The sequence below is a fragment of the Berkeleyomyces rouxiae genome (assembly GCF_048999995.1).
Source record: "Berkeleyomyces rouxiae strain 22BRR77 chromosome Unknown BrBRR77_ptg000001l, whole genome shotgun sequence".
Lineage (NCBI taxonomy): Eukaryota > Fungi > Ascomycota > Sordariomycetes > Microascales > Ceratocystidaceae > Berkeleyomyces > Berkeleyomyces rouxiae.
Genome location: NW_027396491.1, coordinates 4,735,934 through 4,761,239, shown reverse-complemented (window position 1 = coordinate 4,761,239; position 25,306 = coordinate 4,735,934). Strand labels below are relative to the sequence as shown.

Here is a 25,306-nt window from a genome sequence, read left to right as displayed (position 1 = left end):
TCTTGGGGCAGATCTGCTGATACACACGCCAGTGAATATGACATTGGTCTGGTTCTTCTGCTTAGATTCAGGTCCCCTGGCGTGTGAAAGCTGGAGAGCTACTAGCGGTTCACGCCCGCAAACGGAAGCCATGGCATGATAGCAGGCTCTTGACTTGGGCCGCGTACCCAGAAACCAAGATTGAGCGTAACAGTGTGGAAACAGAACAGTAGGACCACCCGGGGCAGAAGAACGGCCTGACGTGAACCATGTGTAGCAGCGAATAAAAAAAGAACTGTTAAGTGATAATATTCATAAAACATAACCTGAAAAAAAGACATGGTCGCCAGAGACACCTGCGCCTAGCCAATCACAGTTGGTGCGCGCAAGTGACGTCAGCGCAGCAATGGCTTTTGGGCGGCGGCAAAGCCAGACCTTATGAGCTTCTGGCTATTTCTTCCGCTCTAAGCTAGAGAGGCAAAATAGAGCTACAGGACGGAGCCAAACTCAGCAGTACTGCTTATTTCATGGCATCTCCGTCGTCCCCCTTGTTACTCTCCCCCTTCTTCTTTCCTCTAAACTTACACGTCCCCATCTTCCCCTTCTTTGCTTTCACTTACACGAAGCATTCATTTCTTTTCTAGCCTTTCAACATTCCATATGGCTACATGTAAGTGAAATCCTTCCCGACTGTCACCAGGATCGCAAGTTAACCATTGGCACGGCCAGCACAATCTAAAAAAACGCCACCCTTCACAGGCGCCGGCGTCACAATGGACCATTGCGCTGCTGCCGCCCACCACGGCTGGCACAATACCAAAAGCCCCGTGGTCCACCGCCCGCCCAACGATGACTTTTCCATGACCGCTGCCAGTCTTGTGCTCAGTCGGCCCGCTGCAACGGCCGGATCGGCTCCCGCCTCCGCCTCTGCATCGGCTGCCGCATCGGCGTCTGTCCTGGCTGCCACGCCACGGACTAAACCTGACCGGAAGCCGCGAAGCATGGCTGCTCGGCCGCGGTCTGACATCTACAGCGAACGCTCGACGGGCTTGCAGCGCCAGAGCGTTGCTAGCATACAGTCGTCTCCTGCTATGCTTGGCAAGGAAGCTTGGTCCATGGCAGCTGCGCGCGGCGCACTGGAGCAGTCTTTCATCAAGCCCAAGGCAGACAAGGAGCACCAAAAACAGCAACAAAACACCCAGGTTTTGGCCCAGGCCTTGCCGCTTCGACTAAAGCAGCCCATGCAGCAGAAGCGCATCTCGGTGCAGCCGCGTCCACGTCCTCCATCAGAACATGCCCTGAGTGCCGCTACCATGGCCCATGCGCCGTATTCCAACAACGTGTCGCGGAGAGCGTCAGCGCCGCCGCGCTTCTCGGCCAAGCCGCATAGCATGTACTCTGCCTCGGGCAACGACAAGGACCACGAGACTGATCTGCACGCGACGGCCCTCGCCATGGCACAGCAGATGTTTGCCGAGCAGCAACTTGGCAACAATGGCAATAAAATCATGAGAAAGAGTACCGTGGGCTCCTCGGGGCCGGCCCAGGACCCGCTTCACGAAAAGGCATGGAAGCTTGCGCAGGCGCGCTTGGCACAGATGGACGACGGCTCGCTAGTGGTCCGTGATAGCCAGAGCTATTACATTGCCAAGGATCGCACTAGCAGCCGCAGGTTCTCGCGTCTCAGCCAGCGCAACAAACAGACCGGAGACCAGCACTCGGACGCCGCTGAAGACGATGGCGCAAGCAGCGAGGATATCGACGGCCAGCCGCGCTCCATCTTCACCAAGCGTCTTTCTGGCACGCAGCTGCGCAAGCGTCAGGATGAGCGCGATGCACTGTTGGCTGCCGCGCGTCGCAATGTCGAGCACAAACTTGCCGAGATTGACGAGGAGACCATGAACGCGACTGGTAGACTGATGCCCCGCCGCACGGCCGCTTGGGATGCCAAGGCTCAGAAGGCAGCTGTTAGACGCAGTGCCGAGCGCGCAGAGGCCGAAAACGGAATTGCAGGCACGGCTTCCTCTGGCCAGTACAATGTTGGTGGCGGCCTGATGGTTGACAAGGCCGATGTTGAGGCGCGGGCGAACGAGAACCTGGAACCATTGTTCACCGACATCAAGGAAAGTGCGGTCGCGGAGCATGAGCGCAAGGAGCAGCAGCGCCTCGAGGAAGAAGCGAAGAAGAAGGAGAACACGGCTGACAAGGCACGCAAGGGCAAGCTGAGCGAGATTGGCAGCATCTTCAGTAGCCAGAAGAAGCAGCAAGAGAAGGAGGAGAAGAAGCACAAGAAACTCGCCGAGAAGAAGAGAAAGGAAGAGGAGAAGAAGGAGAAGCAGCCCCATGGGGTTCTCAAAGACAGCATCAGCTCTCCTGTAGCAATTACTGGCCTAGGAATTGCTGGCGCCGGAGCCGGCGCCGCTGCTGCCGAGACTGCCCCCCATGGACATACAGACACAACCACAACCCCGGCCGTCATCGGGCATACACCTGTCGCCGCCAAGTCTGTTCCCATGGCCCCTCCGATTGATCAGCCAGTCGCCACTGGTACTCCTGCTGCTGAGCTTGCCTCTCCTGTAGCAGGCGATTCCTCCGCCGCTCCGGTTCTTGCAGTAACCCCGGCCTCTCCCTCCGAGCCTGAACTTGTGCCCGAGGTCCCTACTAAGAGTGTCGATCGCGACCTGGGTGCTGCAACTTCCGATGTGCCCGTCATGTCCGCAACCGTGTCTCCCGACGAGCTACACGACTTTCCGACTAGTCCCACTGCGGGACTGTCTCCAATCAACGAGTCCTCGACGCCGTCGCCTGATATCACAGCCGCGACTGCTGCCCCCTTCGCCGATGGCAGTTTGGGCGAAAGCACCCATGCTACTACTATTGAAAACGGAGTTCCAGCTTCAGGCTCAACCCAGGACAAACCCGATTCTGATGCCCGTGCCAGCGGCCACGGCTATGAGACCGCCGTCCCTGCAGCCGCAGGTGCTATGGCTGGTGTTGGTGCCGGAGTCGCCGGCGCAAACCTAGAGAGCCCGCACCAGACTGTTGTCGACTCCACTAGCTCTGCTCTCCATCCGCTGCAGTCAAACCCGCCTTTGCTGGGACATGAGAAGAAGCGCATCAGTGACAACGTCGACGTGGACTCTGGGTATGACCATACCTACGACCAGAACCGTGTCAGTTCCGTGTACGACCAACAGCCGCAGGATAGCCAAGGTGTCTCTGCCACTGGCCAACCGGTCCAGGAGCAGCCAGTCCCTAATCCCGACCTGTCGCAGCAACATCAGGCCATCCCCGCCATAGCGCCCGCTGCGGCCGTCGGTGCCGTCGGTGGTGGTCTTGCCAACTCGGCACTGACACGCGATGCCGCCCGCTCAGGCCCCACCCCTGCAGTGCACCACGACATCCAAGGCGTGCCATCGAGCCAGCTGACCCGCGACGAGCGGCGCGAGGCGTCACTTGAGCGCGCGCGCCAGACGCAGCTCAACGCTGCAGCGGTGCTGCCCAAGCAGGAGCAGCAGAAGCACGCGCAAGAGCAGGATCCCACGAGTCTAAACTACGACATCCCCGTAGAGTTGGAGACGTCGCCGGCCGATCGTGTGCGCAGCTGGTTCCGCACGCATGTGCGCTCGCGCAAGGACATTTCGCACGTCGGCGGATTGGATAACAGCGATATGCTGGTTGCTGGAACCGATCCAGTACCGCACGCGCTGGCCAACGGCACAGATGCCGGCGCTGGCGGCGGCGTTGAAAGCTTTGAGGATGCTGAGCGTAGCAAGCAGAAGAAGCGGTCCAGCTTTCTAAGCAAGTTTACTTCGGGTACGAAAACGGCGAAGCCAGAGGAGAAGCGCGAGTTTGTGCATGAGCCAAGTTTGGCCAGAGACAGAGCTAGCGAGGCTAATGGCTTCGGTGTGCCGCCCGTCCCGCAGCATCTGAAGCAGAACGGCACAGGTACTTTGGCGACAGATGAGCGGGCTAGCCGATTCAGGGAGGTGATGCCGTAAGTGTGAAGAGACTGGCAGCTGAATGGTGAGGGCTGAAAACGATTATGGGGGAGTTATCGAAAGCTTGTTGTATTGTGGGAGTCGAAATTTATACCGTGTTAATACTGGCTCAGTTTGGGCACCAAACTTGTCCTATTGTTAGCTCTGAGTTGGCGGTTTCGCCTTTCTGGCACAAGACGACAGTTCTTAATATTTCATGTACATAGCATGCAGTTAAATCAATGACTTATAGTAACACACTCTACTGTGACTGTGGGCCGTAGTTATGTTGGCTTCATTAAACGTCATAAGCAGCCTGCCTCGCTGTGGACCATTTGCTCGAAGTGCCTATCCATTCCTAGTCCACCATAATCACACCATTCTCCCGTTGTCATAATTTAATCCTTCTTCAGCGGCAATACCACCTCCTCGATGCCGTCCTTGGTAATGATGAGCATCTGCAAGCCGTCGCCAACTTCGATGTGTCTCTCCACAGCGCCATCAAAGGCATCCTTGACCAGACGCTCCACGGCATCGCGCGGCAGCGGCTTGCGCTCACGCTCTTTTAGACTGAGACCCTCTCCGCTGCCCGGGATGTACTGATTCTTGAAGTTGACCTGGTTGTCGAGGAAGGGCATAATCAGCGAGCCGGCCGCACCACCAGCACGGCACTGCTCGCGTTCGTAGGAGCCGACGGGGTCGTATGAGTACACGGCACCCTTGCCCTCCTCGTCCAGACCGGCCAGGATGGCGTGGGTGTAGTAGGGGAAGAATCGCTTTTGGTACAGCACGGTCGACAGGCGCTTGGCGCAGGCGTTGACCGACATGGGCTTGCCGTGGCGGTAGCGGTACATTTTGCAGATCATGTCCATGCGATCGCGCAGGGCTTCGCCGTCAGCAGCGAAGCCAACTACGGACAGCACAATGGTGGCGTCCTCCTGTGATGCTGTGGTACCGCCAATGCGGAAGACCTTTGGATGTGTACGCGAGTTGATGTTGTAGCCGGCCGTGTGTCGGGTGTCGCCGGCCACGATGGCAAAGTCGGCGCCGGCAATGGCCAGAGTGGTGCCGCCGTTGTCAGTGTACCTAAATATCAGAAGTCAGTGGTGGGCCGGGACGCGAGGGGCGGGCCGGGAAGCCGGGCGTTAGGGAGTTGCGTCTTACGGGTAGAAGCCGCGCTCACGCTGGCCGGAGGCAGCCTTCTGTGGCGTGTCGGAGAACGAGTAGTTGGGCCCGTTCATAATCGGGTTCTGGCTGAACATGGCAGACATGGTGAGCTGCTGAGAAAGAAAGCTGTAGGTAGTGGCGGGGGGAGCGATGGTGATGTGAGTGATTATGACCTGCAAGAAATGAAAGCTAGACTTTGCTCTAGAGGGAGGAAGATAGGCAATGCAGCACTGTAGATCTGGTGCAAAAAGGTGGACGGTTGATTGATGGTGAATCTGGCTGCCCTCAATCTTGGCCAAGCTCCAGCAAGCCTAGCTCTCGATCACGGTGACGATTGCGTTGACGGCTGGCAGCCTTGCCAGGCGGATCCTCTACTGTCAGCTGGCGGACAGCTGGGAGACTAGGCTTAATGAGCTACCCCCTGTCGATGGCGGAAAGGGGAAGGAGGCACTAAGAAGGGAAGCACTGACGACGTCCCTTCCTGCTTTCCTATTTGTGCAGCCAGTAGGCGCGCCTGCCAATTTGTCGTGAGGCTAGTCTTTTATCGTGGCTTCTTTGCATTTTTCCTTTCGCTTCATTGTCTCTGTTGCGCAGCCTTGATTGTTACCAGCGATCGCATATCAAAATTTCTTTTTTTCTTTTTGGTTTCCTGAACTCCCAGAATTGCTGTGTCCGCTTACGTTGCTTCCTGCCTGTTGCTGCGCTGCTGCCCCCCGACGGCCGCCATGGTTCGCGACATTCGCCAGCGCGCTCTCGAAAAGATCGCATCTTTAGCCGCAGGCTCCTCGTACTCGTCTTACGACCGCTCTGATCTCGACCGGCTTTGTGGCGCCTGCTCGACTGCTACTCGTGCCAAAGATGCTGCCAATGGCTTTGTGCCCAACACCCGCAGCGTGGCCGGTGCACCGACGCCAGCTGCCCGGGTTCCCATGGTATAAATCCCCCACTATAACAAGCATCCACGACTCTCCATGTTTAGCCATCTAACACTCTATTCTGCCCCGACAGACCATTCGTGAATTCCAGGTCCTCGTTTCCCTCTGCAGGGCTGCTCCCAGCATCCGCTCTCTCCAGAATGCCCAGCGCCTGGCTTACCAGCTGGCTCCCTACATCCAAGAGGCCCACATGCAGCTGTTCTCTCCTTCGCCCTACTTCCGCAAGGTCGAACCGTCGCCCTCGGAGGCCCTCACTTTCCATGTCTCCGCTGCCCTGCTGCATCTGGGCAAGACTTTCCCGGAACTCAAGGACAAGATCAACGACAGTCTGTGGGTCTACCTGACCTCATGCGCAAGCGCTGCCGAAAAGATCGAACCCCCCCAAGACGACGACGAACCAAACCTCGACGATGCCATGCACACAGCGACTATTGCCGTCTCGCTCCTGGGTTTCCTGGATGCCGTGGCTTCACAGCCAGACTTCTGGATTGCTTCGGCTAGGCTGACCTTGGTCCAAAACGTGCGGCGTCTGCTCTCTGATCGCTTCCTTGTCGCTATGGAGACTGCCTTTTCAACTCTGCGCGTCGCTCCCACCGGGCACCGTGCGGTCAAAGAATGGAAGCGCTACCTCAAGCACTACACTCTGTCGGGACGGCCCTTGAGCTCGATGCTAGTTCAGCGCAACTTCACCTGGCTCCTGATTTCAGTCACCTCGATTCTGATTGTGCCTGCCAATGAACTGCGCGGCTATCACATCCTAGATGTCCTGATGGACGGTAAAGAGCTGCCCAATCCTGTTGGAATAAAGACAGGAGATGCCAACACCGACACAGTCTCCGTTTACACAAAGATGGCCACTGCTTCCATGCTTTACTTTGAAGCGGGAGCCGACTTTGTCGTGCAGCTTGGATCTTCTTTGCAGCAAAGGCTGGCCTTTTCCGTCAAATCTGCTGCGCTGATTGCCTACGTCAACTGTGCCGTGTTGAATGACGATGCCGCTGACCCGGACACCATGATGGCCTGGCTGGAAGAAATCCTGTCTGACCCCGTACAAATGGCTGACGAGCTCCTGGCGTCTACTGTGCTGCGCAGTCTTGCAGTCTTGTGTCGCCTGTCACCGGACTATGCGCTGGGCGTCAGCCGTCTTTTGCCCCGCTTCATTTTCCAGAGCACTCCCAATCAAAACATCATCACTCTGGCTTCGCATAGTCTGGCATATGTGCTTCAGATTCTTTCCAAGGATGCTGTCATCACCACGCTCTACTCACTAGGCAATGTGCTTAGCCCGGCTTCCGAGCGCCCTCGTACCAAGGACCTGGCCAATGATACAGGTCCTGTTCCAATCCTAAGCTCTGAGACCACACCTGAGCCTGTAGCTGCCAATGGTGGTTTGTATAACGGTGGTCTCGCCACCGGTAGCTTTACCTCCTTATCTGGTGACATGATCGAGGAGAGTGGTGTCGTGCATGCCAACGTGGTTCAAGCTATCTGCGGAATTGCGCAGGACTGCAACGACGAAAAGATCACAGCGCTGGCTCAGTCAATGCTCCTACAAAAGTTTGGCAAGGTTAACAGCCAGGTGGATGCTCAGCTCATTGCTGCTGCTGGTGCTCTGGCCCTCACAAGCGGTGCTTTGGAGTTTCGCTCTTTATTGAAAGTGTATGCACGCATCTGCCACCAGGGCGTGTCCGAGAATAATGAAAATCTATTAAATGCTGTCATGAAGGCCCGCACACACCTCTCTACCCACCTCAATCGCGACTCGCCCTTGTACGGTATTTACTGGGAACATCTTCTGGACAGCGTCATCGCCCTGGGTGACGTCAGTCGTCAGGATCACACCAAGGAAGCTGATATTCAGCTGGCTGCTTACGAGATTGCTCAACTGCTAAAGCCTCTTGCCGTCTTCATGTCGACTAGCAACCCTGCTTTGGCTACCGCCGAAGGCGACAAGTCCTTTGGGCTGCTGCGTGATGCCTGGTTCAACATCGCCGTTCATGGCTTCTTGCTCTCAACCGACCGCGGCAAGGAGCATCTGGATGACCTACGTACTATGGCCCTGCATTCACCGCCTCTTGTTGCAGAACAGCCAGGTGAAAAGATTGAGAGTGATATCGAACTAAACACTGTTCTTCGCCGTGCCATGAGCTCCGAGCGTGAAGCTGTGCAAAAGAAGTCTCTTTCCGAGCTCTTGCCAGGTAGAGCCTCAGATATCCGCAGCTTGAGTTATCGCAAGGTCATCTTCCTTCAGGCTGTATACCTTGTAGAGAGTCTGCGCGCCGATGCCGGAGATTGCACCAAGGCTCTATCATATTTTGTCGAACCTAGCATGCGCAAAGGTGACCTCAGTGGTCCGATGGATGTCATTGCAGCCACTGTTGTAGACAAGTATCTGCACAAAACCCTGCAGGCATCCGATCCTGCTTTCTCCGCTCAGTATGTCGCGTATCAACTTGCCAACATCTTTTGCTCGTGTTGTCATCGTGTTGAACGTGTGCAACAAGCTGCTTTTGCTTGTGCTGACCGCATCCTAAACGATGTTCCATCGGCGCTGTGCTACCGCTCGTCGTTGTTTGCGCTGCTCGAACTTCTCTCGCTCATGTGGACAGGCTGTCTAGAGGCCGAGACAGATGTCTATGATCCCCGTTCTGTTTTCTCGTCTTCTCTAGGCAAGGTCACCATTGAGCTATCGCAAAACTACACCCACCGTCGGTCTACAATGGATCTTCTATATCGCAAGGCCAAGACTTGGGTTACTGCGGCTCTTTCGCTAGCTCCGGCTGATGTCAAGGGCTTGCTCCAGACCTATCTCTCAGAGTATGATGATGCTGGTGTCTATGGCCATATCTCGCTGGGACGTTCGTTTGCTCTGGAAATGGGCTCTCTACTGCCGGTCACTGACCAGCGACTACACGCCATGGACCGCATTGGCGATATTTCAGTGAATATGGCCTCGGACTTTATTTCCCAGTATACCACACGCCAAGAGTATCGATTTGGTGAAACCCTGCCTGTTCGAGGAACTGAGCTGCTGAGCTACATGAAGGTGCACAACAAACATGAATCCTTCATGCCCGGTAAAGGCGCAGAGGCGGCCGCGGGTCTCAACGAGAGCGCGTCAGCTGCTACGGCGCTGCAGCACATTGAAGCACGCATTCTCAGCCGCAAGCCAACTCCGCTTAGTGAGGTACGTGAGATCTTGCGTAGAGCAGCTGCGCTTCTGTGCCGCAGCCCCCATGACGAAACAGCTGCAGCACATTACTTGGTGTCCATTCCATTTGCCATGTTTACTCGTCGCTCGCTCAAGCTTGGAGTCTCGCTATGGCTAGGTGTAGTCAACGAAAACCCACGCCTAGAACCTCGTCTGCTCAATGAAATTGCCCACCACTGGGAGGCTACTGTGCACAAGAAGCAGGGCATGTTCAACCCGACACTAGCCCATCCAGATCCGTTCTTCTTGCGCTGCGACTTCAGTCCCACGGATCTTGAAGCCTTGTCCCAACGCAAGCAACTCGTACACAACTTGCTGTCTCCACACAATAGCCTACTCAAGTTCTTCACGTCGCACTTCAATGCAACACGCCTAGGCTCCCCCGATACGCAGCGCATATTTTTGCGACTTCTTGATGTTACGCTAGATGCTCTGCGCCATACACCAGCCCATCCACTGGCCCGTGATCTCCACTTCCAGATAGTCTTGTTTGGCCTGCGTGTTCTCCGTCTGTCTTCCACCATTGGAACCGTTGCCCAGTGGCGCCTCAAGGACAAAATTCTCTCGGCGGCGCTTGGATGGTTCCGCTTTGCTCCCCGCTGGTCCTTTGGCAGCAACTTGCTTCAAATGAAAACAGAGCTGCGCCTGTTAGCAGATGTCATGACGGCACTCCATGCTGTCAGCAGCATTGGTGTCAATGGCGCCGGCAATACTCGTTCGCTTCAATCCAAGGAGCAACTATTAAATCTTTTGCTAGAGAATGAACACCAGAGACTTTCTGTGTGGGTTTACCCACTGCCAGATACCGCGAAGCACGCTGGAGTTGGATCAACCCGTGCCCGCAGTGTTATCGAGGTAAGTTTATTGTAATAATGAAGTGACATGCTACTTGTGGTACTTGGTCGCCAAGTATTGTTCAGACTTGTGCTCTGTATCTCTTACTAACTCCATGTTTCTCTTTCCTCTAGGCCGAACTGGTCCCTCTTATTCGCACAGCCTGGGCCCAGGATCCCTCGATTGCCATTGAGCTTGTCTCGCGCTTTAACTGGCCCCGTGTTCACAAGGAGGTCCGCTGGCTGCTGCTCAATGTGCCCTCCAAGGCCATCAACGAGCCCGAAGCTCTTCCAGTGCTCTTTGGGGGCAAGCTCCCAGAGGATGTCACGTTCCTGCAACTCAAGCATCTCCTATTCTGGACCCCTGTCAACCCTCTAACTGCAGTCACACTGTTTTTGCCCGAGTATAAGAACAACCCGTTCGTGATGCAATACGCCATGCGTGCGCTGGAAAGCCATTCGATCAACGTGACCTTTTTTTACGTTCCACAGATTGTACAAACACTGCGTTACGACAACCTTGGCTATGTCGAGCGGTATATTCTCGAGACAGCGCAATTCTCACAGCTGTTTGCGCACCAGATCATCTGGAATATGAAGGCAAATGCATACAAGGACGATGACGGACAAATTCCCGATGAAGTGAAACCGACACTCGACAGCATCATGAACAAAATGGTTACATCCTTCTCGCTTGAGGATCGTACCTTTTACGAACGCGAGTTTGCCTTCTTTGACGAAGTTACAGGTGTTTCCGGAAAACTAAAGCCCTTTATCAAAAGCAGTCGTGAGGTCAAGAAGCAAAAGATTGAAGAGGAGCTACGCAAAATCAAGGTCGAAGTGGGCGTGTATCTACCCAGTAATCCAGATGGCGTAGTGATTGGAATCGATCGCAAAAGCGGAAAGCCTCTTCAAAGTCACGCAAAGGCTCCTTACATGGCAACGTTCCGTGTGCAGAAACGCGATATCGAAGAAGGAGAGGATGATCTGATGGAGCTGCCGCTGGATGATTCGGATCCTCTCCCTAGTAACGGTGCTGATGCCACTATTGCTCTCAACAATAACATTGTGCCCAAGGCAAACGGCGTCAGCGATGCCAACTCTGTGGTCCCGGCTAATGCTGTGATTGCCCCAGTCCCACCGCCTATGGAAGTCTGGCAGTCATGCATTTTCAAGGTCGGTGACGACTGCCGCCAAGACGTCCTTGCACTGCAGATGATTGCAGCCTTCCGCGGCATCTTCAATTCGGTTGGCCTGGACGTTTTCGTCTACCCGTATCGTGTCATCGCCACTGCACCAGGCTGCGGTGTCATCGAAGTGCTGCCCAATTCTATTTCCCGTGACATGCTGGGTCGCGAAGCAGTCAACAAGCTTTACGACTACTTTGTCAGCAAGTACGGCAACGAGGACAGCTTGCGCTTCCAAACGGCGCGGGCCAACTTTGTCAAAAGCATGGCAGCCTACAGCGTGATCTCGTTCCTGCTGCAGTTCAAAGACCGGCACAACGGCAACATCATGATTGACGACCACGGCCACATCCTGCACATCGACTTTGGCTTCTGCTTCGATATTGCACCCGGCGGCATCAAATTCGAGCGCGCGCCCTTCAAGCTGACGACAGAGATGATGGCCGTCATGGGCGGCTCACCCGACCACCAGGCTTTCCGCTGGTTCGAGGAGTTGTGTGTCAAGGCCTTCCTGGCCACACGGCCGTATGCACACAAGCTGGCGGAAATTGTGCAGTTGATGATGGACTCGGGCCTGCCGTGTTTCAAGCCCGAAAGCGTCAAGCACTTTGTCGATCGCTTCGTGCTGGACAAGTCGGAGAAGGAGGCGGCGGATTTCATGCGCGATTTGATCCACAAGAGTTATGCTAGCTACTCGACTGGTATCTACGACCACTTCCAGTTGCTGACGAATGGCATCCCGTACTAAATGTGTTGCCTGGTAGGGAAGTCCACGGGTGTTAATGGTATAGCTGAGATTATCCTTTTTTTTCGGTCTATGCTGTTTTTATTGATTTTGTCTACCTGTACATCTTCGTGCTCAATTATTTATCGTCGCCTACCTTGATTCGACTAGATTTTTTCTACTATAACATCGTACATCTTTCTTTCTACAGCAACCTACAACTAATACTAACGTTTATCGACCTTTCCCATTGCCATCGCCCGTGAGCTTAGTTCAACCGACTACCCGAAATGTGTGTAGGCTGGTGGTACGGCAGGTAATCCACATGCACATAAGCGCGGTCGACAATCGGCACACTCTCGAGGAAGTACGTCAGCACCTCGCTAAGGTCGTGGCTATCTTTGAGCGGCGTGTGCGAGGGCAGGACAATGTCGACTTCGACGGCCAGTTTGTCGCCGGTGTGGTAGGCACGGAGGTTCTGGATCTGCTTGATGGTTGTAGCGAAGCGCATAGTAAGGTAGAGCACTAGAAGCGGACAAGTAGAAAACAGATTAGCATGGCGGGGCGGGAACCGCAAGCTTGTAAACGGGGCGGAGCTAGCACGAATAGGCAAAGAGCAAACTTACGCAGGTTTCGCTCGTCGGGGTCGGCGCTAAAGCCCGTCAGATTACGTGCGTGGTGCATCGCAGTGTCGCCCCAGTTGTAGACTACATAGAACGACAGCAGCAGGCCGCCAAGGGCATCCAGCCACCAGAGCCTAGCATAGAAGCCAATGATGGGGAACAAGATCGAACCGGTGTTGAACACTACATCGGTGATTGCGTCGTCGGCCAGCGCCTGCACGCTCGAGTTCTTCACCATGCGGTACCACAGCCAGACGGCGCCCTTGATCAGGATGGTAGTGAACATGATCAGGATGGCGGGCAGGCCGAGCTCAAGGATTGAGTGGTCGGGCGCGAGCAGCCGCGAGACAGACTCGAACCCGACCTGGAAGAAGGACATGACCATGATGATGGCAAAGACCAGCACGCCCAGCGGTTCCAGCTTGCGCCGACCGACGGGATATTGCTCGTTGTCGCTCTGCGAGCGCGCAACCAGGCGCGTCGTCGTCCACACGATGAAGGTGCTGAGGAAGTCGAGCAACGCATCGACCAGCGAAGCCAGCACCGACATGGACGGCACTGACAGCACGACAGCCAGTTTTCCAGCGAGCAGGACGGCGTTTGCGATGAAGTTGACCCAGATGGCCATCTCGACGATGGGGTCGTCGCTGTCAATCTCGGCGTCCTCAACCCACGGGATGGATGCCAGCGGAACGTCATCGTTGGCGGCACCAGCTGTCGCTTCAATGTCTGGCATGGTATTTGCAGCGGTGCCGTCGCCGTTGGTTAGACTACCATCGTCGCTGTGCTTCGGGGCAAGCAGGGACCGTTCCTCGGGCGCACGGAAGATGTCCTTGGGCGTGCGCTTGCGTGGGGCTGTTGGCGAGTGTGACACGTTGGCGGCGGAAGCCAGGAGGCCAGTGGTCTCGGTGGCGTTGGGGGAGTGATTGGGCATGATCTGCATGGGGGCTTTTTGGTTGATGCTGCCATAGGAATCGGATGTGGGAGACTGCTCGTCGCCCTGGTACTCGGGGATAGTATCGGGAATGTCGACCGAGTGAAAGGCCGAGGCGTGCATTTCAGTTGAATACTCATCCAGCATCTCGTAAGGCGTGGTCGAGTCGAGCAGCTTGTCAATAAAGAGATACTGCTGGATCAAGTCGTTGATGCGCTCGTAATACTCGCGCCTACGCGTCGGGGGGTTAGTACTGCCGGCCGTGCACAAACACGCCCTGCCTCGCCAAAACAACTCACAGTGGAGGGCTGTATTGCTGCAGCTTTTCCTGCTTGGTCCAGTACTGCTCCCAGTTGTAGCGCGGGTTCTCGTTACCTCCGATCATGCGCATGCTGCGCATCCCAGACCCAGCAATGATCTGGCTAAGACGCCGGCCGTCGAGGGCGATGCGGCGCGGGTCCTCGTCCGGGTCTGGCGTGCGCATCACGACACGGCCGGCGGCCAGCTGCGCCAAGGGCGACGACGGGCTTCCGGCTACATCCTCGTCGTCCGAGTGGTGCCAGAAGACGGTGCGCGAGTGGACGCTAGAGTTGGAGCGCGTGCGCTTCAGGCTAGACATTGTTGCAATTGGCGTGGTGAGCAGGACAATGGCGAGATGTGAGGATAATGCAAGCAGACCGGACTGATGGAGGGCAGAGCAGGCATGTAAAAGAAGCAGCCCATATTGGAAATCGAGTCAGGCCTGTCAGAACCGAGCCACGGCAGCACGTGGGAGTCGCCTGCGCGAATAACTGGAGAATCCTCCTCTGTCGACACTTCGTAAGTCCGCTAGAGCCGCCTGTAGATCCACTAAAGCTGTCGGACAAGGCCCTATAGGCACTCGGGTAAACACCTGTTGCGGCTCTGTGGCGCCCCGTGAGACCGCCGGCTAGCGCCCTGTAGACCCTGCTAGGGCCACCTGAAAACTCTTACTGCTGCGATAAGCCCCAGCGACTCTACCGCTGGCTGGCCTCTGCTGCTGCGAGAGCCAGATCAGTGGCTTTATGCTCCTCCAGGCAAAGGCTTCTCTTCAGCCCGGCCAAAGCTCCTCTCTCGTCCGGCAACTCTCGAGGCACGCCGAAGAAACATTACGCGAGACACTGTGAAGAGCCCATGGACGCTTCTGTGGGTGTTAGTTGAGATGAGATGAGATGCCAAGCTCAGGAACGACAAGCAGGGGCTGTGAAGGCGAAGTGGGAATGGGTAATAAAAAAAGCTTGGCTCCGCAGTAGATATGTGGTGATGCGAGAGGGAAAAAAAACGGCCCCAGAGTATGCGGAAAAAAGAACACGGCGCAGGAAACCGACAAAGGAGAAGAATACGTGATTTTTTAGGTAGCGATCTGTATTTGTTGACGTCATGACTGCGTACCTTCTCATTTGTGTCGGAGATGATGCTCAGCCTTGCTAGACAGCCTCGTTCCTCTTGCCCTTCGAGGTATTTATGTGTAACACATGTGCTTATCGTGTACTACCATCAACCTTCCTGACCCCGCATCATCGTAAAGCCGGCGCTCTCCGGGAAGCAAACTCCTCCGTCGCGGAGAGTGCGGGGTTGTCGGGACGATGGTTCTCCGCGGAATGCCTACTTCCGAGACAAAACATTGTACTTCTCTAACTTCGCTATGTTTCTAGCGACGTGGCAGACAACTGGACTGGCTACTGTCAAGCCCGCACATCTGTTCCATAAGCCCAAAGGCCGAGTTCTTGTCTCTCTGTGCATCACCTAGATCTCTTCTCCCTTTCCCACCACTCCACCTTATTCCTACCCATCTCCTTCCACCCCCATCTACCACGATAACGAGTTTCACTCAGCCAGTTCCAGGTGGCTTACGCCTTGTCGTCTATCACATGATGCCCCAACCAGCTACAATTCAGTTTCAGGTCAACTTGCGACCCGTGACGAAAGCAGCCGATAGAGAATCCCAACCAACGGCTCGACAGACACATCCGGGTAAGAAGGTGTCTGTGTCAACAATAGCATGTCTGTGTAACAGGGGGGCGTTGACGCATTATCGGATCTCCGAATCAATGAGTGGTTCGGGCCCTATCAAGAAACCTCCAGTAGAAAGCGATTGCAGGGCATACTGCTTGCGGCATGGTTTGATTACATGTGTTTGTAGCTAATACTGGCACGCAAAAATCAAAAACTTTGTTCTTCAACAAGTGAGACTCGGCCATGGTTAGACTGCGACATTGTCTTTTCTTTTAACTACACAACTGGCAATAGACAGACAGGCACACTCAAAATTCCGCCTGTCGGAAGCACAACCACATTAGCATGATTTACATAGTTACATATCTCAGAGTACTTGCTTTTTAAGAACGGACACAAGTAAGTATCTAAAGCCCCGATCGACCAAACTCTTGTCTCAACAGCCTACCCATCGTAAGACCTCATTCGTAGTGTCAACCCAGACGCAGACGCATCACCCTCATACACACACGATCAAGGTCGATAAACAATCGCGCTCTTGGACAATATCTATGTGTCCACGTGTGTACATATGTAGCTCTCCTGTCTCGGAAAGGCCTCTGTCTGACAAGTACGCGTGTGTTACAACCCCCGTGCACAAACTTTGGCCAACATCATTAGACACTCTCCCTCTCTGCTGGTTCCCTTCGAATAAGGTCCGCCTGCGTTTAAAGGCCAGTCGACTTTCGCCATGCGCCACTTATGCAGCCGTTACGTGCGACGCTGTAGCGTAATTTTTGTTTGGCCAGCAACTATCTGAGTTTGTGTCCAAATGTGTGTAGCATGCACCTCTATGTGCCGTACTCGTACTATAGAGTATGTGTGTTTTACCCGTGTGTACTTGTAGTATGTACAGTCAGGTCTGCAACTATCCAACATCCAGAGCATCAGAAGCTGATGTAAGAAAACGGCTAGTAAGATGCTCCATATGAGCATATGCAAGACCAGGACCAGAATGATATCTACTCGAAACCTGCTATACCCAGACGCCCGCTGATTGCACAAGTCCGATTCGATGCCTATTATAGGCATAACCCTAACTTGGCCATGGTCTGCGTTGCTCTGGTGTCAGTCTGTTCCCTTGCTTCCCTTGCACCATGAGCCAAAGAAAAAGGAAAAGTTGACAAGCCTGTTTTGCTTCAACAAAAGACTGGAATTGAATGATTCACATTGAATGCAAGGGCCTTTGACATGGACTCTGGCGTAAAAGGAGGAACAAGTCCTGGGCGGGTTTTCAACATTATTTGGTGGCGGATATTGGATGCCAGTGTGACGGTGAAAAAAAAAAGAAAAAAAAACATGGGATTTGGGGAAATCCATTGATCGCACGGACCTTTTTTTATTTTTATTTTTATTTTTTTTTATTTTTCCTTGTAGTTACTCTTATCCAAGTTCCGGATTATTTTCAAGGGCGGCAGTGAGAGGGCGAGTCCAAGTGAGACTGTGGCGATGATGTTCAGATATTGTATGGACCGCAAGCGTGTTATTGATATCAGGGTCCTGGAGATCAGGGGAAGAGTGTGACATTGCAAGCATTACCAGGCCTCAGACGGAAGACGACAACTGACAGAGAAGGAAATATGCATTCATGAATAAGAGACACTACAACGAGTCCTAGTAGTGATATTAGCATCGCTCGCAGGAGCATGATGTTCATTTGGCCATGCACCCATTGTTATCCTCAGGCTTATGTGAGTACTACACGCAAGGGCTTACCCAAGACATTGTCCGATAATTTCTTTTTTCTCTTTTCTTTTTGCAAACATGTCGCCATTGACTTGGACACATTCCAGACCAGTCTATTCTGTATCAAGGAAAAAAAAGAAAAAGAGAGTCCGCCCTTTTGTTCACCTGCTTGCTTCTCAAAAGACAAACCGGCGACAAACAAGGGGAGCCGCTGCTTACAGCAGGATTTAGACATTGGCGTAGACTGGAACTGGGAGCGGCTCCGTCCAGCTGAAGGAAGATAACAGTCAGGGAAGGAATCAAGAAGAAAAAAAACACGAACAAGTGGCGATGAAAGAAGTCCAGATGGACCACTAACACAACATAGCACCAACTCCAGTCTGCATCAAGAGACTAACTGCAAGGACTTTGGCCAAACTAGTGGAAATGACGCTCAACTAAGCTTGAATCCCGAGGTTGCCGGGTATACGTGCTTAGGAGATCAAAAAAGCATTTGAAATAAGGTGCAGTGCTCGCACGTACTTAGGCAGCAGAGTCTGTTGGTGTGTGCTTCATTATGGAAACGACAACAAGACAAGCCGAAGCAGAAGCATGGACAGCCGCATCTCTTTTGTGTGGGTTTTCCTGCAGTTTATATGTATGCAGACAAGAGAATGCCCTCCATGGCTTTAATAAAGAAGGCTGATGTGGCCCCGGCAGATTGGCCCGGGAGTTGGTGTGTGGGTGGACTTTATCTCTCGGCCGTGAGAGCCAGAAGACGAGCCAGGCCTCGAGGCTCATGTTCGCGGGTTTAATATATGCATGTACAGCTACTTCTGGCTCTCGGGGCTATCATCTGCCAAGCGGCAATATTCATGTGGCAGTGCTTTGGGCGGCAGCTGTCACAAGGGGCAAAGAAAATATGAATCGCGTAACTAAAACCATGTACCCCCCAAGCAAGTAAACAACAACATGACACGCAACCAACACGAAGTTGAATGAATCAGACGCAAAGTGAGATTCAAAGGCAGTGCAGGCTCAAGTACGGTTGCAATGTGACGATTGGGACAAAAATAGCACGAGAGAGCGTGAGATTGAAGATTGAGAAGCCAGCCCTGGTGGGAGGGAGATCACTGTAAGCGATTGGATACGCGCCATTACAGACCGGAACGATCGCGAACAAGGACGCCTGGTTCCTGGCTAGTGGCAAATGCAGGCTTGACGTGGCAATAGGGTTAACTAACTAAACAACCTCAGAGCGAGGAGGGTTGGAACCGCAATCTCAAGTTCACTTGCATTTGTTACAGACGAGTTCCACCAAAAACTAACCGGTCCGTAGCGTGTTTAAATAACCTTTTTTTTTTTTTTTTTTTTTTTCAAAATTCTCTCGCCCCATGTCCTTTTGGTGTTGGGCTCTCACCATCTCTCACCCGCCCATCCAAGCGCCCCCATCCATCCAACTCATCCACGTTCAGCTGAAACTAGACTTCCTTCAGGTGCCGATCGTTGCCTCAAAGTTGGACGTTGGTGCAAGTCCAGCAGGCCAGGGGTGTCGGGCTTGTTCGCTGTGAGTGCTTTCACGGACAGGACTTTGTATTTGCCTGGCGGCGTGATGAGGAGGTTGTTCGAGTATGTACTTATGTACAGAGTCTTCGCTGGTGGTAGCGCCAGAGTGGCAAAATGAACTACGTAGCCCTTGGGTATGGCAGACAGGATTTGTTCTGGAATGCAGGGCAAGCTGACTTGGTATGATGTCAGTCTCCCTGATCAGGCGAAGCTGGAGGCGGGAGATGTCATGGAAATAGAGTGGTGAGCTGGCTGGTGAATAGCGACGACGGACATGAAGAGAGGAAGCGAGATGGGCACAAATATCTGCAGGAGGTTGATTGATAGATGGATAGGTGTAGACATGCCTGGGCTTGCCGATGCTTCTGAATGGCCGCAGATTAACTTGTACAACGTAGCATATGTTTGACGTTCTTGTTACTGGCCAAATAGTTGGTTATGCTGCTACTTGTGGTTCTATGCACTGGTATTGAAACCCTCTCGGCAAGATTGGCGCCGGAGACGATCCAAACACAACGGAATAACCGACTTGTCTGAACGACTGAAGCGGGCAGAAACCAACCAGCCCAGACTTGCATAGCATATATTGGATTTGCTGGGGCGGGGGAGGAGGAGGAGGGAGGAAGGGCAGGGAGCAGAGGCCTTGTTGTCTCTTTTTCTTTTCTTTTGTTTTTCTTGGGCTGTGTTAGCTGAAGTGAGGCTGAGATCTGGGTTGCGTTCACGGCCGCAGAAAGCGAGATGGAGAGAACCAATGAAGCAGTATCCAGGGAGAGTGATGGAGAGAAGGGCTATAAAGGTGGGTGGGTGTTGGTAGTGGCCGCTGAGACCTGGGTTCGATTCGATGTCCCAGTGCAAGCAAATACAAACCATCCATGCTGCACACCTCACTTGGACTTTGTATGTGCACCCGGGGCTGAGCTGTGATCGTGGGTTCATGTTTGTGCTGTCTTCCTGGGTCTTGTGCAAGGGTTGTGGTGCATGGGACCGGCGTCCCTTGCGGCGCAAAGGAGGCTTCTGGGCATGTGGGCACATTCACGGGCCAAGAAGAGCAGAAGTCAAGTCAACACCAGATTACAGGTGTGTAGTGGGCTCAGCCTGCAGCCCGAGAAAGAGCCCCCAAGCCTTCAGAGAAGACGCCCAACAGCCGCGGCCAGCAGAATCACAACTCGCAGGGCGTGGCCTCTGCCTTAGTCTTTGCAGCGTGACACCAGTCTTATTCTTGTTCTTTCTTGTCTGTTGTCTGTCACTGGTGTCTGTCATGGGCTGATGTGGGTTTCTAGTTTCCATGTTTACAGTGTGTCTGTCTGTTGCTAAGTCGCCCCCTGTCCGTCTTCTTCCGCCCTCGTATTCCAGAGTCTGCTAAGCTGGCGCCAGAGCCTTTGGCAATACAACAACAAGCACAGCAGTACCAGTACAACTGCGTGCTGGCATCAGGTGGGCAGCTGTGGACGGAGGGAATGTACTTGTACTTGTACTGGTCCGCCTGTGCCTCTGCCATATCTCGATTACTTCCTCTGGCAATCCTTCGTGCCCTGCTTCCTCACTTGGTTTCTCTCCTTTTTTCTTATTGTTTCTTCGTCTTCGCACCAAGACTTGTCTTTGTGCTCCGGCTTTTCTGTGCAGTCGTTTTGCGATCGTCCTTTGCTCTCGTTGTTGTCGGTCTGTCGATTTTGTTGTTTTGTTCTCGCCGTCATTATATTCATCTGTACTCGTCTTTAATTGTACTCATCTTTAATTGCCGTGGCCTCTCTTCCGCCCACCGCCATAGCTTGCCGCCCCCTGATAATAGCGCGAGCTTCTAATCGTCTTTGGCCTCTGTTTTTTTTTTCCTTTGCCCTTTGGCCTCTGCCCGCTGTCCCTCGTTCTTCCGGCCTCGTCGTTTGGCGCCAGTAGCTTTTGCATATTCTCACCGGCTTCATCTTGCGCCCATCACGCTGTTAATCTGCCGGAACTGAGTGCTAACATCATCACCGCCCATCGTGTAAGTCAGACAACCCCTCCACCGTTTTGAGCGACCAGGCTCGCCCGTACACAAGCATACATCCATACCCCCTTCAACCCTCGCGCAGCCTCGGCTCCCATCGGGCTTCATTCCAGCCCAAAGGCCGCCGCCAAGGCACAGACAGCCAGGCCACGACGACGGCATCTGTAACTATACCACCTCCATAGCAGCCAGCATCTCAAACCACACCAAACCAAACAACACCGCTCATCAAACGGAGCGAACCGTCGGGTCAGCCGTGGAGAGTAGTGGCTGCCGCCCAAATCCCCATTCCATACACGCCACTGTTCTGCCCGCCGCTCGTCACTTTGGCTGTTCTTGTCCAGACTATTTCCTCACCATCACCACCCCCGAGCCTCTTATTGTTCCTGTGTCCGCTTCTGGCTGTCTTGTCTTGCCTGTGTTTCTCGTCCTTGTTCTTGGGCATGTTTGTGCCTTTGTCGTCTTTGATGCGCCGCTCCTCTGCCTTTGATCCTCTTCGCCTGTCCTCACTAGTCGCCGCGCGCTCTCCCTTTGCAGAGCTCGCCTACCCTCTTGTCTTCTGCCCTTCTGCCCATTGTCTTGCCCGAGCTGCTGTCTTGTTACTGGATGCGTGTGTGCCCCCGAATCCTTGCGCCCGTCACTTGTCGTGTATTACATCACGCGAACGAGATTCTGCCTGCATCTACCAACTGCCCTCCGCGCGATACATTGGCTCTCGCTTAGTCGCCTTGAGCCCTCACTTCGACGCCTCTTGCTCCCGTACTGCAAGCTCCTACTGACCCCTCTCGTTGTCTCGTTCAGCCTTTCTAGTCTTCAACTTCTGCGATACCCGTTCAACAAAGCCTCTCTGCTGCTCGTATCGTCGCCTGCGCTCTAGAACACCAGGCACTCCCCAATAGACCAAAAAAAACCTTCCAACCCCATTCTGCCCTTTGATCGAAATAGACTGCGACACTCACACGAGCTGGTTGTTTTCATACCGTGTCTCAAGTCTCTCCTCGTCCAACTGTACAAGTACAACTGGTAGGTCAAGAAGGCCATAGCTCAGCCCTTTGTTTTCATTTGTCTTTTTTCGGCGCTTTTTTTTTCTTCCCCTGGCTCGTTTTTTTCTTGATTACTTTATCACCTCCTGGCGCCATCCTATCCCCACCCTTCCGAGTTGCAACCTTCTCACGACCATATTAAACCCGAGACACTCCTCTGTCGCCGGCCTGCCTCATACTGGACGCCCTCGCGGTACCTGTGGACTAATATATGACAGCCTTCTTAGTCAGAACCCTCCATAAAAAGCCTCACCATGCCGAGATTCTTCACTAAGCGCAAGCAGTCCGTCCCCGAGGACACGCCGGCCCCTTCCTTCAGAGTGCTCGACAGATCCGAGGTCAACTCGGCCTCGCCTGCTCCGCCGGCCAAGTCAGCCACAATGCCCGACGGCTTCAGAGGCCTGACTGGCGCCGGCTCCCGGTCCAGCACCACACACTCGCAGCTGTTTGACGACGACGACCACAACATTTTCTCCGCCCTGAAAATTAACAGGTAAGGCTCCTTGTTGGCCCCCCTCGCCCCTTAACTTCCTTCTCGTCCCACAGACTGGCGTCTTGGGCCGGTCTAGTCCTTCCCATGACAGGCGCAAGACAATGCCCGCTAGTCGTACTGGACTGGCCTGGCCTGTACCTGTACTTATACTTGTACCCCCTGGCACCTGTTCCTGGCCACCTCGTTTAGCATAATAATGCCCCCCGGCTCGTCAAGGGTCGTGCGTGCGTGCCTTTTCTGGCTGCTTTCGTTACTTTTTTTCTTCCAACCTGTGTGCCATGCTAACCTTTTGAGTCAGGGGCAGCGGCTCGTCCAACACTACAAAGACCGTCTCCACCGACACTTCATCCAGACACAGCGGTGCCTCCACAGCTCCCTCCTCTGCTGCTCACAACTCTGACCACGACGACACGAAATCCCATAGACCGCCCTTGACCAAGTCGTCCACCACTAGCTTCCTCGGACGTGCCGGCAGAACCTTTTCGTTCACCAGCACCAAGAAGACTACTGAGGAGGACTTTACTGCCCCTCCCGTCCCCCAGATTCCCCAAGACCACCTCGACAGCGGTCGGTCCCGTGGACTCACCGTGTCTACTACTGATACTGGGGCCTCGACCTCTACCAGCAGTACTGCCACCCCCCCTCGACTCGGCGACCGCAACTCCCAGTTTGACCTTGGCGGCGACTTTGGTTCCATGTTCAACACCTTTGACAACAAACGCGGCAGTGTTGCCACTGTCACCGGCCGCTCGCTGACGGCTGCGCGGACCCATCAGCCCAGTCCCCTCAACTTTGACACCATCAGCAGAATCGATGCTCCCCCGTTTTCTGCTGCCGAGAGCCGCACATCACAGGACGGCTTGCTGGGCGGCCACAGCCCGATCTCCCACAACGTGTCTCCCGTGAACGCCATGAAGCCCAAGCCATTGACTCCGTCTCCTGACCGGGAACGCGAGGACACTGCCCTGCTGGAGGACTCCCGCGTAACCAACATCGCCCTGAATGAACCGCGGAACGTTGCCGTACCTCGGATTGTCCGCGATCACAGTGTTGATGTTGTCAGAGAAGAGGCCGACGACGACAACATGTTTGACCCGGCCTTGATGAAGTCCTCGCAAGTCGCACACAAGTACGTCACTGGTGCCCCGAACTCGCCACGCAGCAGAGTCATGACGCCGGCCCAGTTCGAAAAGTACAAGACGGATCGTGAACAGGGAAACCACCCGTCGGTTAACAACTCCGACCAAAACGACGACGATGATGAAGTTAACTACGATGACGATGAGGATGACCTAGCCAAGGCAAAGGACCTGGCCAAGCAGCGCAAAAAGCAAGAGGCGCACATGGCCGTGTACCGCCAACAGATGATGAAGGTCACTGGCGAGGGAGCCTCTGGCCCTAGACCAGGCATGATGTCCTCGATGAGCACCCCCAACCTGATGAGAACCGGACCCCCGAGCCCCAATGTTGACGACATGTCTGACGAGGACGAGGAGGTACCACTCGCCATCCTCGCTGCCCATGGTTTCCCCAACAAGAGCAAGCCACCCGCACGCCTTAACCAAATGTCATCGAACCCCAATCTCCGCCAATCCCTTCAACCATCCTACCAGCGCCCCAGCTCTGGCATGGGCAACGGAACCGAGACCCCTCCCAACGGTAGCGGCCGCTCAGGACCCCTGCCTGCCTTTGCGCGCAACCTGCCCCAGGACCCCTTTGTTGGTGCTGGTCTCGTCAGACAAGCTCCGCGTGAGTCCATGGCTATGGGCGGTGGCATGCCCCACCCGCCTGTTCCTCCGGTCGGCGCTACTCCTGGAGGCCTGGTCGGCATCATTGCCAGCGAAGAGCGTTCTCGTGCGTTGCGCCGTGGCGGCAGCCCCAACATCGAGGCGAACGCTGCCCGTAACCCCAATTTCAACCCCAGTGGTCTCCTGGGCCACCAGTACAGCAACGTTAGTGGCGGCCTGCAAAACAGCATGGGGATGAGTGGTGGTGGCATGGGTATGGCCGGTGGCATGGCCGGTGGTATGGGCGGAAGTCCTACAAACCTGTACAGCATGGGCGCTTCTCCTTCGATGCCCCAACTCGCCGGCATGAACCAGGGCAACGACCAGATGGCCCAGATGCAGCAGTTGATGCAGATGCAAATGCAGTTCATGCAGATGCAGATGCAGATGAATGCCCAGTCGACCGGCATGCGTCCCCTAAGCACCATTGGCTCTATCTCCGGCGTACCCCCCATGATGGCTGGCGGCAACGGCATGGGAATGGGCATGGGCATGGACAACCGCGCATCCTTCATGGCGCCCGATGCCGGCTCTGCTTTCATGGACAACAGCATGCGGACCATGAGCATGGTCCAGCCCAGCTCGGCCTCCTGGGTGCAAAAGGGCGCCTTTGTGCCGTCCATCCGCATGCAGGGCGACTACACTCCCTCAATCGCGCCCTCGGAGCGCAGCAACATTGGCCTGCCCGGCCGCTACCGCCCCGTGTCCAACATGCCCATGTCAAAGACGATGGGCAACATCCGCCGCGTCTCGAGCATGGCCGGCCTGGCCAACGAGCTGGATCTGCAGACTGGCACGTCGACGCCCGACAACATGAACCGGGCTGCGTCGGCGTCGCCCAGCAAGTTCCTCTCGCCGCAAACACCCACGCGCACGGCCAACTCGGACGACGATGAAGATGATGACGAGGGTTGGGAGGCCATGAAGGCCAAGCGCGACAAGAAGCGGTCGCTCTGGAAGTCCAAGAAGGACACTTCACCGGGCCTCAGCGCATTGATCCTGTAAGCCATGTGAGACAGGAAGCCCCTCCGGCGTGCGCTTTGTGACGGTATGGACCGTGCACTCATGATATCCGACCATATTGGGCTTGTTGCTGTTCCACGGTCAACTCATTTTCCTTGCTTCTCTCTACACTCTCTGCTGGTTTGTTTTTTCTATCTTGATGGATACAATGATTTCTGT

The 25,306-nt window shown here is 54.6% G+C and overlaps 5 protein-coding genes across 5 annotated transcripts; 3 read left to right on the top strand and 2 right to left on the bottom strand.

The window, feature by feature from the left end:
• Positions 1-639: 639 nt before the first annotated feature.
• On the top strand, positions 640-3,980 carry BROUX77_001326 (uncharacterized protein; the record flags this gene model as incomplete). Its single annotated transcript, XM_073745743.1, has 2 exons — positions 640-649; positions 709-3,980. The coding sequence occupies 2 exons, from the start codon at positions 640-642 to the stop codon at positions 3,978-3,980; spliced, it is 3,282 nt and encodes a 1,093-aa protein (XP_073609561.1).
• Positions 3,981-4,357: 377 nt separating this feature from the next.
• BROUX77_001325 (uncharacterized protein) lies at positions 4,358-5,230 on the bottom strand (the record flags this gene model as incomplete). The annotated part of the gene is made up of 2 exons (XM_073745742.1): positions 4,358-5,045; positions 5,124-5,230. 2 exons carry the CDS (start codon positions 5,228-5,230, stop codon positions 4,358-4,360), a joined length of 795 nt encoding a protein of 264 aa, XP_073609560.1.
• Positions 5,231-5,851: 621 nt separating this feature from the next.
• BROUX77_001324 (uncharacterized protein) lies at positions 5,852-12,040 on the top strand (the record flags this gene model as incomplete). The annotated part of the gene is made up of 3 exons (XM_073745741.1): positions 5,852-6,058; positions 6,135-10,127; positions 10,241-12,040. The coding sequence occupies 3 exons, from the start codon at positions 5,852-5,854 to the stop codon at positions 12,038-12,040; spliced, it is 6,000 nt and encodes a 1,999-aa protein (XP_073609559.1).
• Positions 12,041-12,284: 244 nt separating this feature from the next.
• Positions 12,285-14,192, bottom strand: BROUX77_001323 (uncharacterized protein; the record flags this gene model as incomplete). Its single annotated transcript, XM_073745740.1, has 3 exons — positions 12,285-12,541; positions 12,643-13,805; positions 13,873-14,192. 3 exons carry the CDS (start codon positions 14,190-14,192, stop codon positions 12,285-12,287), a joined length of 1,740 nt encoding a protein of 579 aa, XP_073609558.1.
• A 7,906-nt stretch (positions 14,193-22,098) lies between these two features.
• BROUX77_001322 (uncharacterized protein) lies at positions 22,099-25,129 on the top strand (the record flags this gene model as incomplete). Its single annotated transcript, XM_073745739.1, has 2 exons — positions 22,099-22,337; positions 22,636-25,129. 2 exons carry the CDS (start codon positions 22,099-22,101, stop codon positions 25,127-25,129), a joined length of 2,733 nt encoding a protein of 910 aa, XP_073609557.1.
• Between the last annotated feature and the right edge of the window lie 177 nt (positions 25,130-25,306).